This window comes from Gymnogyps californianus, chromosome 1 (assembly GCF_018139145.2).
Source record: "Gymnogyps californianus isolate 813 chromosome 1, ASM1813914v2, whole genome shotgun sequence".
Taxonomy (NCBI): domain Eukaryota; kingdom Metazoa; phylum Chordata; class Aves; order Accipitriformes; family Cathartidae; genus Gymnogyps; species Gymnogyps californianus.
The window spans coordinates 91,098,091-91,110,181 of record NC_059471.1 but is presented as its reverse complement, the minus strand read 5'-3'; the positions used below and the strand labels follow the sequence as shown (position 1 = coordinate 91,110,181).

Genomic DNA, 12,091 nt, shown 5'->3' with positions numbered 1-12,091 from the left:
AGATGCATCTTCATTGCATATGCACACAGTCCTTTTCCCCAGTTTTGCAGATAGGCCTTTTAGGGTCTCTTCTCTTTACACAAAATGAATTCACTTATCCATCAAGAGCAAAGTACTAAAAGAATATTCTATAGATTTAGTAGATGAAGATTTCTAACCATACAATAGTTCCAAGGGGACCAGAAAAATGAAAGGGGTGCATGAAGCGTTTCAGGAACAGAAGAAAAGTCTTCACTTTATTTAAACAAGATCCTCAAAATAATTTTAAACGTTATGACAAGAAATACAGGATAAAGGATGGAACCTTATTCTAACTGCAGTGCATACTGTAATACAGGCAATGCAAAACTCTGCTAGGCTGCTCCAACCTATATGCCTTTTATAAACTGTGTACCGTCTGCATAGCTAGACAAAGTGAGGGGAGAGTTCAAGGTTTCATGTGCATCTAACAACTATGAATTTCATGGCACGTGAGGATGAATTCGAGACGGCATTCACTTGGTTCCCTTAGGTACCATATGTCTAATTCACACCCTCAAACACTCGTGTGCATGAACAACAAAAAGCATCAGTCATTTTTGCTGAAAATAAACAGATGGAATACAAAAAACCCCAACACTTAAACTAGTGTAGACAGCTTTTAAAGTGATCTAGTTCAAATAATAACTAACCTGAGACGTACTTTGCTCCGATTAACATTATCATGCTACTCATAATAAAAAAACCCAAAGGCAGACTACAGAAGATACTAGTGTCACCTGATGTCATCCAGGGGAGGGTGTTTCCAGTCAAGCAAATCAAAAGAGAAATATATATATAAATTGCAATATATGTGTTAAAAAACATATGAACAGCAAAATGTAACAAATGTAGTGACATTCGCAGAAAAACTAGAAAAGATTATGCATAACCCCCACAATAATTCAAAACAGGCTCTCAAGATATTAGTTCAAATCCAAATTCCACTGTTAGCACTATCTAGGTTGAGCCCATTTCTAGTATTCTTCAATCTTAAATACTCCTAGCAGGCAGAAGACAAAGTTTCAAAGCAAGAACTAAGGAAAATAACATTTCCCCCCCAGTGTTAAACCAGATAATCACTGAGGGTAAGTTTTGATAAACATAGCCCTTTTCACATGAGCTGAAGAACAAGATCTAGTTTTATTTTCTGCAAGGCAGAATTTTCTATCCTTCAAAAGGAAATACAGATATATAAGTAAGATACGCACCAAGCACTTGGGATTTTAGGATACATAACAGAGTTTAGATGTAAGGCTACTAAATCATAATGGGCAATACTGAAGTGAATCTTGTTACTCATGCTAAGTTACCTACTTCCCTTCCAAATAGCCTTGACAGAATTGTTTGTATAACTATGGTGTTAAATAAAAAACTTAAACCAACATATAGGAAGGTAAAAGGAAAATTTTAGCTTTAGCTTTCAAGAATAAAGTAAGAGACTTCAGGCAGCTTGAGGGCTGCAGCTGTGGATTGTGGGGGGAGTTCACATTTTGAGGATTCTTTACTTAATACTTTTCATTCTAATAGTTTTTCCAACAAAAGGGAAATGAAATGAAGATAAAGCCTATAAATGATGTGTTGTAGGATGATTCAGGACTAAAAACTTATTCTGAAATAGTGCTGAAATATAAATTCAAATTATAGATCATAGAAGACTGCAGGTTTTATTTAATTCAAACCTGATAGATGAAAAAGCCCTCTACTTCAAAAGAAAGATCTTGTTCGGTCCCTCAAAAGTGTTTGTGTATTCTCTGTGTGTGAACAATAGGTCTATGCAATTCTTCACTTTATGATAACTTCTTGCTCTTAGCACTCGTGGGTCAAACAGATTTTGATGTGGCTATCAATTCCTCCTTCCTGTACAGCAAATAATAAAGGCAAGATACAGCAAGAAAAATCACAGGATGAAACTCTTCTCCTTTGCAACATGAGGTTATAGTATAAGAAAGTTTATGAAAACCCTGCACTGTCTTAGAATTGTGCTATATCTCTTCTTCTAGGTAAGATTTTTTTCTTTTGTAAACCAATGCCATTCTGCAAAACCTGCAGTTAGTCTTGATTTCATGTCCTCTGTTTTTAGAGCCTGACAAGATATTGCTTGTGCCCTCCTTTCAAGAGGAAGATCTATCTATTTTCCTGCTTTGTTTCCATGGTGGTTTTAAGTAATAATTTTTAAATCATTGGAATAGTCCAGAGATGGTATGAACAGAAAAGGTCACCAAACTCATGATTAACTACCTAGGCTACCTAGGCTAACTGGCTAATTAATAATACTTGACCTGCATTAATTTCAGGTTTACCATTTGGAGGAGCTTCAGATGTCTCCCAGCCCATAGATTTCATCACAGCTTTCTTCCATCTGGCATAGCGAAATTCACTTTCTGAAATTGAGAAATCAGCAAACAGAAAAGCCTCTCAATGCATATGAATACAACTAGAAGTATTTAAGAAGCAAAGACTACAATATCAGCTTTCCACTCTTTTGCACAGTATAGTTTGTCTGCACTGAGCAAGTATTATAAAATGCTGTTTTGAATACAAAAAAACCCCAAACAAAACAACCCAAAACCCCACAGTTATGCACAGTAAGGAGAAATAAACCTTAAAAACAATTTTCTGCATGTTCACCAATAAGAAGATTTACAAGTAGGACAAAATGAAGCAATTGTTATTCATGTAGAAGCCCTTCAGTGTTGAGAATACTGTCTTGAAGTAGGGATTACAGCAGTAATTATAATCAAAACGGTAAGACAAAATTCTGTACCAAAATTAAGAAATAGCTGAAAAGACAAAAATGCATTTGTCTTGCACATGGATTAATTATGTCAAGTATATGCTTTCCGTCTCTAGAAGCACTTAAGAACTGATGAAAAAGATAGTTAGCTAAAAAACAATGATTAATGTAGACTTTTTAAAGCCAGAAGAAAAATCTCCCAAAACCAGTCAGTCTGTCCTTCTACATCTGTGAAAACTCACAAATGCATAGGAGCTTTAGGACACATCTTTCTCAGTAAAAACCTTTCAAGATTTCTTTGATTTTACTTGCTATAAATCAAAAGCTACTAACTGCAATGCCCAGTGCCAAGCTTCCTTCAAAAAGAAGAAAGAAAAGAACACCAACACATTCCCCTGTGGAGTTACATTTTAACCATTTTCCAATCTTACTAGCCAATAAATGGACAAAACAGCAAGTGAAATGCACTTTTCTCTAAACCAAACACTACAAAGCTGATCTTCAACATTTGTAAGTACATTCATATATAGCTGTTTTTATATCAGTATGTTAGACTGCAACAAAGAAAAAACCTGATCTGTTGGACATAAAATATTAAGTTTGCAACTTCTTAGATAATATGAAAGGGTTTTACCCTCCGGGTTGATCTGTGGTTCAAATCGTTCACATGTCACTGCTGTCAAATCTCCGGGATTCAGACTCCAAATTCCAACTCCTTCTGCAGCTCCTGCTGCCATAGCAGCTCCTAGAGCTGTTGTTTCAGGCATTGATGGCTTTACTGAAGTAAATCACAGAGAAAGCCATGATGATTTTTAATGAAAGTCACCTTGATGACATCAGAACTAAAGATTTACATACATATCTAGAATGATATATATTTTCTACAACTGCTATATGCTTCCTTTAAGTTTACCAACTGCAAACCTCATTTTATTGCCATTCATATGGTTATGAGGCTAACTTCACCTATGAGTCATCCAAGTCTTTGAAATATCTCAGATCACTGCTTTCTTCAAGACTGAATCACGCAATTGCCCATTTTCGTACCACGTGCAGGGCTGCTGACCTCAACCATCAGTTTCCTTAGAGTACTCCTGTTAATGATATACTATTTTCTGTCTTTTCCGTCCTTCCTCAAAGCAGTGATCACTGGCTAAGTTATCAGTCTTGTTCCCATGCTCTAGATATTTTGTTATTATTAAAAGCATTTATACTTAGAAAGGGCATCTTAAAAGAGGCTACACACCTGGACTTACTAGCTTGTTTGCCTTCCACAGACGCTATAGAAGACCATCCCACCCCCAAGATGTCAACGGTAAATCTGTTCCATTAACTCTAGAACTGCCTGCTTCTCTGCTTCAGGCAGAGCATCCTTTAAAATCTGATTTTATTGACCATATCCTTTTGTCTACTAACTATGCATCCCCACTGATAGTATGAGCCTTGTCTATTATGTATTATTAAAGGCAAGCTATAATATCTCTAGAGTTAAAAACTTTCCACTGAAGTGTCTCACATTTATGCATAAGAGACCACACGATGTTTTTCTAAATGATTTTCTAGAAGCTGCATGTTAGGCAAGATTATTACATTTATGCAGCAAATTATCAGTCTTCAGTATAGATGAAGATGTATAATATCCTTATGTTACTCAGTGACACACTGCATCCTCAAGAATGCTAATGTATAGCTTACAATACTCAGCAACTTGGGATCTGCTACAGGTGTTAAAACATGTCTTCAGAAAGATGCACCCTTTTCACTGATGCTGAAATGCTCCAGGTTTCAAGTGAGGTCTTTAAAGTGCTTTAGTGTATTGAAACGCATCCTTCAAAAGCTAAAAAACCTTTTTCATTATTCTAGGGGGCTTCTGTGAAAGAAGTGTTACATGATCATTTCTAAAATGGCTGCATTGCTGTTGGATCAGAATAACGGTATTGCAAACCTTCATTTGCCTGAGAGAGGAACAACCCCATTTGGGTTTGCATTTCATATTATGCATGCCAAGAAAACTGATTGCAAGATTCCCGATTTTGTTCTAACCTCTATTCCCTTCTTTGTTGCTGCTGTGGGAGGAAACAGAACAGACAATGTGTTTTGTGGGTCGTCTTCTCCATTGTAAATGAAATCAAAGGTTTGAGCAGGCAAAGGGAACAGAAAAAAGGGTATTTGCTATTTGCTGAAATGCAAGAGTAAAACACAAGCAGTGGAAGTGCAAAGTTCTGATTTATCTCTGAGCAAGATTCTCAGGGCCAACATGTTGCAGGACAGCGTTAATTTCACTGATTTTAAAATTGTTAGATGTTTAGAAATTGATATGACAACTTTAAAGTTCAATACCATCATAGTGCTGTAATATTTCAACACAAAAAATAAGTCAGTGAATCTCAAAACTGGATGCAAGATCTAGAAACTTTTTCTGAAAAAAACCCCAACATTTTCAAGCAGTAGCAAAAGACCAGCAACAACAACAAAGCAAGCCATCCAATTTGCCCTCATTAGCCGTTACAAACCAATGTTGTTTTCAGCTTTCAAAAGAAAATAGGAGTTGTAATTTCATCTTACCTACTGGAATACAGAGAATGTCTGATTGGAGTTGCATGAGGACTTTGTTATTGGTCATTCCTCCGTCTACTTGTAACTGATTTAGTGGTATCCCACAGTCCTTGTTTATGGCATCTAAAATCTTAAGTAAGAGTAATATATGTTATGATTTAATTGCAGAGAAATCCATGATGCCCTCTGAGTGTAAAATACTGATAATTCAGCACTTGCTGAAGAGTGTTAAGCAGATAATTCCCCTCCCCTATACATCAAGAGGGCAAAACAGAGGTAGTGACAATACAGTTTTGTTTAATATACAGCAAATGCATTCTATTTATTACAGAAATCCTAGTGCAGGAGATGTTTCTCCTCTGATGCTCTATACCTAGCCTATGTGTTGCTTATACGGTCTGAGAAGAACAATTTTGAAGAAAAGGTGATGACAACTACAACATTTATCTAAGCTAACAAAGGAAGAAGTAATACTAAATGGAATCCTTTAGCTGACTACAGTTTGTCTAGATACTTTCTCTAATTTGATGCATTAAAGAATTGAAAAATTAAAATGTTTGAACTGGCAATCTGGAAGACACTTCAATAGGAACTGCTGAACATTGAACTGTTTTGAAAGAGCAGCCTCTTGAAATATTTTCAATTAGTTGTTGAAAATTGAAAATTTTACATTACACGAGAGAGACTGCAAAAATAAACTGTTAGTGTAATTTTTTGTAAAATTATGTTTCCTTCTTTTGGACACAGTGGATAGCTGAAAATAAATGAAAAGTGTTAAAGTGTTTGCAAGGGATAATTAACTAAGTGAAGTATTTAATTCACTGATACCTATCAATATGCTTTTTAGAGGGTTTCCTAAAAATGTAAGATTTGCCTCAAACCTTAGCTACTAGTAACATCATGGCATTATCCTACAAGCACCTATTAAATGCAGAATAGTGGGTTTTCTAGAGTTTTGTAAAAGCAGTCAATTAAATGTCTCATTTACATTTTTTAAGGTTAGTGCATGATTTTTGTTGACAAAGTTAGGCATTAACTAGTGCAGAATGATCTTCTCTTTGTAATTTTTCTATTTATTTGAATAAAAAAAGGTGTCCTTTTCTCAGGTTTAAATGTCAAAGCAATATAGACCACAAAAAAGACCAAAATTATAATGCATTCTGTGCCGTTCTGTAGTTCACAAAGTACCCAGTTATACAATCCTTACTAGGAAAAGTCAACATGTTTTTTAAAAAAGAACAAAAAAATTCTAGGTTTGTAAGGTAGTAAAAACTATATAGAGATGAGTCGTCCAGTAGATTCTACCCATTCCCAGAAAGTAAGTCAGCAAGGTCCCTTACCAGAAAATCTTTGAAGGAACTAAAAGAACTGCCACAGGATAAATAATGGTTAAAAATTAGAAGGTAAGATTAAAAGGCCAGTTTTCATTGTGGCAGCATCTGTCCATGGGCCTGCACTGTTCAATACATTAGAAATAACCTGGAAAAGAGGATTCATAGCACAGCAGCAAAGTTTGCTGGCAGTACTAAGCTAGTACTGCTCCCCACCACTTATTTCCTTCACATGTATCATTTTACGTTTGTCCATGCTGATTTCACCTCCCTTTTTTACTATTCAGTACTTCAGCAGTGCCTCATAATCTCAGCTTTACATACACACACTGTTGGAGGCTCTGGCTTTGTTTACCATTGTGCAAGAGCATGTTGGATCACACTATGCACTGAGTAGAGATTAAAAAATTGAAAAGAATGCTAGAAATCAGGAAGGGATGAAGGAACAAAACAAATCATGATCATGCTGCTGCTATCTCTATTGTACTGAGGTTGGATGAAGAGCAAGGTATCCAAATTTTGTCTAATGACAGCATTGTACAGCTCTTAGAACTGAAAAATTGCTTATTTTTCCATAATGCCATCTGGAAGAAAAAATGTAACAAGTGTCATCTGTCTGCTCAAGGAAGGAGCTTTTTAGATAACAAGGAATAGAGACTTAGAAGGATTGGATGGCACAATAAAACAAGCAGAAACCCCAATGAACATGAAATTTGAGGGTTTTCCTGAAGGACACAAAAGACTTCCATTTTAACTGGAATTAAAACAAAAGAACTTTGTTTCTGACAAGACAGAACTAACAATGTATCTTCAAAAAATGTACATATATTTTCTCTGTGTCACTAGGACTTAATCTGTTAATTTAAGCATGTCCAGAGACCTGATCAGGCACTCCTGTCATTGTGATAAAAGCACATTGACTAAACTATGAGGAAGTATTACTTCTGTTCAAACAGTCAACCTCACCCTCACTCAGTCTGAGAACTTTGTTCCCCTCCGTCCTACTCCCAGCCACATGCCCTGTCTCTCATTCTGTCATTTGCTATGCTCCTCTGCGAGGCAGCTGAGGTCATTAATCCAGCAGAAAAATAGCCCAGCAAAAAGAGGGATAATTTTCTGCTGGAAAGTTCATTGAGCTGTCACATGAGAGGGAACGGATGGGAGGAGGGACAAGGAAAGAGAGGAGCAGACAACAAACTAGACTATCAGTTCAGTTCCCTGTAACTTTACCCTGACTTCTAGTACCAAAATTAGAGATATATACTACTTCCAAGCTCCTTCACAACTTTCTGAGGATTCAGAGGCTGTTAGCACAGCTTCAAAAGCAGATGTCTGGGTGAAATTTCTGGCTTTTTCCACATGAGTACTTTTTACTCTATTCTATGTCACTACAGAAACAGCAAGCTGTTTTCCTCCTCTCACACAATTTTAGCTGGGTGTTATTTTAAAACTCAATATGTTTAAATAACAGTGGTTTAAAAACATGCAATCAAATTAAGGTTTGACTGCTACCCTTTGGGGTCTAGGGATTTCATTTTCTCCTGTATTTGTATGGAACACAGGGAGCATAAATTGATAGTAGATGGTGATATAGAGGTTCTAATGCTCAGAACATACTGATATCAATCCCTTTGATTTGGTTGGAGGATTCACTTCTTCTGTGAGAATTTACGTTTGCTCTTGCAGAAAGCCAGCTAAGGCAATACAAGATGTAAGGGGCAGAAAGTGAACCCAGATTTCCCGTGGTATGTTTGCTGCTGTCTTGTCTTAACTCATTTTTGTTCTTGTGTACTGGAAGCGACATAAGCCATCTCCGTCACAGCAGACAATATAAAATGTAGTCTCCTACACTTATGCAACTTCTTAGTTGTGGCACGGGCCTTGTCATTTTAATGTTTCTATGTTCTGCCTCTGAAAATATTCACAAAATATGTTCACCTTATTTTAAATACTGATAAAAAGCAGCATTGCCACCCCAAAATAATGTACCACTCAACCACATCATTGTAGCTAAGCCCACAGGAACAATTTTTCAACATTAGCACCATGTAAAGAGAAGAATAGCGTCCAAGTACAACATAAAGCATATGATTAATCTTCACTAAATCTTTTCAATCCTCTCTCTTCCTGAAAAGCTACAGTCCCTGTTATCATACTAATTTACAATGAATTTAGGACCTAGTTTGCCTTTACCTCTCGTGTTTGAAAGCAGACCGCTTCTAGTGCAGCAAAGGCGATGTGGTTTTTATTTGTAAACTGAGTAAGGCCACAGATAATACTGTTGAAGAGAAAAAAAAAACCAAAGAGTTAGGACATACTTCTTTACCAGACATACACTGTTACTTCAGACCTAGGCCTTCTAATTCAAAGCTCATTCAGTTCCATTGTATGAGGACTGCTTTTTAATATTAAAAAGCTCATTTCTCTTTAATCTATACTCTCTCATCCCTGTTTTCCTGACAAACATGCTTTCAGTGTCCAATCAATACAATTGCCATAAATTAAAATTTTACTGCCAATCTGCATGCAGATGGGTGCATATTCACCCATACACACACAAACACACACACAAATTCTAGTCTTCCTTTAAGAAAAGGAAACGTATGATTAAGGCTGATTTTTCTTTAAAAAATAAAATCACCTATCACTAAAATCTTAATAAATTCTCTAGTGCTTTCAGTTCTTAAGGAAAAGCCCAGCTGGGTCAGTGCTGTGCTCTAAATGCTTAAAATTGTTTTCAGATCTATTCTGATCATTAGTTGCTTCTGCACCTTCAAAGAGATTTTTGAATATGGAAATTATGCTACATCTAACCATGAGTAAACTGAATTCTGTCAATGTACTCTGAACTGCAGAGCAAATAATCATCCTTTTATTCTATTTCAACATCTGAGGAATAGTAGCATACTACACAGAAATGCTGCTATGTTTAGTGCTGGACACATGCAAGTTCAGAGATATTAAAGGACATTTTTAGTTGTTGCCATTCCAAAGATTTTTAATGGTTTAACTTTTTTAACATTTTTTTACAGTTTTTTTAACTTTTTTAACAGTTAAAAAGTTAAGCACTGTGATCTGAAAAACTGTAAAAACATCTAACTCAAAGATTTTTTTCTTCCTTACGTACAAAAAGCATCTAAATTCTAAAGATGCTACTACTTGAAACCTTGGGAACTAGATATTCTTTAAGATTTCTTTTCTCAATTTAGGAAAGTTAATCTATATTTAAATCTGTTATGCTTCTGTGACTCCCATGGCATGTTGCGATTCCAGCAACAGCAGGCAAGCTCACAATAGCAGAAAAGACAAATACAAGGTTATTGTTTGAACTAGTAGTTCTAACTAGTACCAGCTAGTTAAGTCTTAACAACCAGGAAAGGGACTGTCAGGAGAGGAGAAAAGAGTGTTCAATAGACTGGAAAGAAAGCTGGACATAAGGGGAAGGAGAGGGAGAAGTGGGGAGGAATTAAGTAGCCTGTATCATTTGAGACAGTGAATGCAGCAGTCATAGGAAATTGAGCTCAAAAAACCTAATCAGCACTAAATTCTTCACTTTCTACTTTTGTTGCCTGACAGCTCACAGGCATGCAGACCTCCTCTTTCTCTTTAGTCAGATGAAAATCCTTTCAGAACCAGAAATGTGTGAAGAAAAAAAGCTGGCCCTGTTAGTGGCAAGAATGATAGAACTATCTTGTACTTGTCTTCTGAAATGCACAACCCAGCCCAAATGTTTTCCCTGCCCTCTTTTTTTTGGAGGGGGCGGGCAGAGGAGGGTGAGTAGCTGAGCTAGCTAATCCTTCTTTTTCTCCCAGTTGCAGTTGCTGTTTTGAACAGATTAAATACAAAGAGAAACACAGTAGTTGCTTGAAGATACCACAGAGAATGATGTACCCAGATACATCAAAGGAACAAAAAGAACAATTTCACGTACCTGGAAGGACTAGTGACAGTATTTGTAAAACCATTAAATCTCCCTGCAAATGCAGTGTTTAGTCAGATCCTTACCCCCTTGCACTGGGTTCCCAGTATGGTGCATACAGTCCTGAAAATGCTGGCACAAAGTAGCAGCCATAAGAAGTCCCAACTTCTGCAGCGAGTTTTTCTAATGCACACACACAAACAGTCTTCACTTAGCTTTTCACAACTGTACCAACACTTAAACATGACACTTAAAGGTGTTATTATTTAAATAGGGAAAATATTCAGAATATGTTAGGTAGCTACAAAAATAATCAAGCCAAATACAATTAGAAAATACAACTAACTCTGGCACTCTGCTCCCCATTAACTAGTTGTCCATTTGCAACAATATGAATGGAAGATGGGGCATAGGGAGTTGTGGGAAATGTAAAATGTAAAATGAAAAATCAAAACCGAAACCCAAAATTCTGTACTCAATATTCTGTCCTAGATTCTGTGAGGTTTTCAAAGGGTATCCTGTGGGTAAAGAATGCAACCTTCAAAGCAGTCCAAAAGGTCCCGCTTTACTTGCATTTAAGTCAAGGCAAGCAAATGAAACTGGATCAAGACCAAAGGGAGTAAAGAACTAAATTCCCATTAATTTCAAATGGATTTAGAGTTCTAAATTCTCAGCTTACATATATAATCACAAGGCCAGCTACAAGGAAATCTGAAGTTTCTTAATATCTGCGTAATAACTTTGGATATCTGAACTCCCCAGTATTAAAATACTTGCAATTTTTAAAATTGTGTTAAAACATCTAGAACTGCAAAGGAAGTAATGCTAATGTGCAGCTCCTTCCTATAACAAGAAAGTATTTTTTTTCTGCTTTTGTAAATTTCTTGTGTTTGCATTGATCAGAGGAGTATAGCAATAGAGAAAAGAAGTAGGAAAACTTATTCAAAAAGTCTTTTTAAAATGGTACTTTCATACAGACTCCACTTAAAAAAGAAGTGAAGGGAGAAGGAAGGACATGTTCAGGGAAACAGGAAGAGATGATGAAGTCCCACATGACTTTAACAACACTGATAAGATTAAAGTTCTTGAAACTCAAATCTTCCAAAGGTCTAGTCAAACTTGTGAAGCCAAGAGGTACCGTAGTGTTTCAACAGCTGGCTAATTCACGTGACAGTAGTTTATATTCTTCTGTATGATCTGCGAAGATTTCTTACAGAAAAACAGACTGACATTTTTTTTTGCTTAATCTTTGAAGTTTCACGTAAAATTTGAATTCTACATTTTTCCACCTTTGAATAAGATATCAAATTATTAAAAATATGTAATGAATTGCTTTTTAATCCTAAATCTCATTAAATCAGTCACTTTCAAACTGTTATACTTGCATGCTTCTTTCATTTTCTCCTTTTTCAAAGTGATATTCCTAGTTTTTATAATGTCACACACCAGCTTGTTTCAGTTCAGCTCAAGCAGAAAACATCAGCTACCCAAATGCTAAAGGATTACTGTATTCTTAGCCAAAACAGATTA

The 12,091-nt window shown here is 36.1% G+C and overlaps 1 protein-coding gene across 1 annotated transcript in view; it reads right to left on the bottom strand.

The window, feature by feature from the left end:
• Positions 1–12,091, bottom strand: part of GK (glycerol kinase) — a 37,886-nt gene that overhangs the window by 5,002 nt on the left and 20,793 nt on the right. Inside the window, exons 15-20 of the mRNA XM_050914909.1 lie at positions 10,648–10,744; positions 8,836–8,920; positions 5,321–5,441; positions 3,390–3,533; positions 2,322–2,402; positions 672–758 (exon numbers count right to left, since the gene is read on the bottom strand). Coding sequence (XP_050770866.1) covers positions 672–758; positions 2,322–2,402; positions 3,390–3,533; positions 5,321–5,441; positions 8,836–8,920; positions 10,648–10,744 — 615 coding nt within the window. The remainder of the gene's footprint in view (positions 1–671; positions 759–2,321; positions 2,403–3,389; positions 3,534–5,320; positions 5,442–8,835; positions 8,921–10,647; positions 10,745–12,091) is intronic.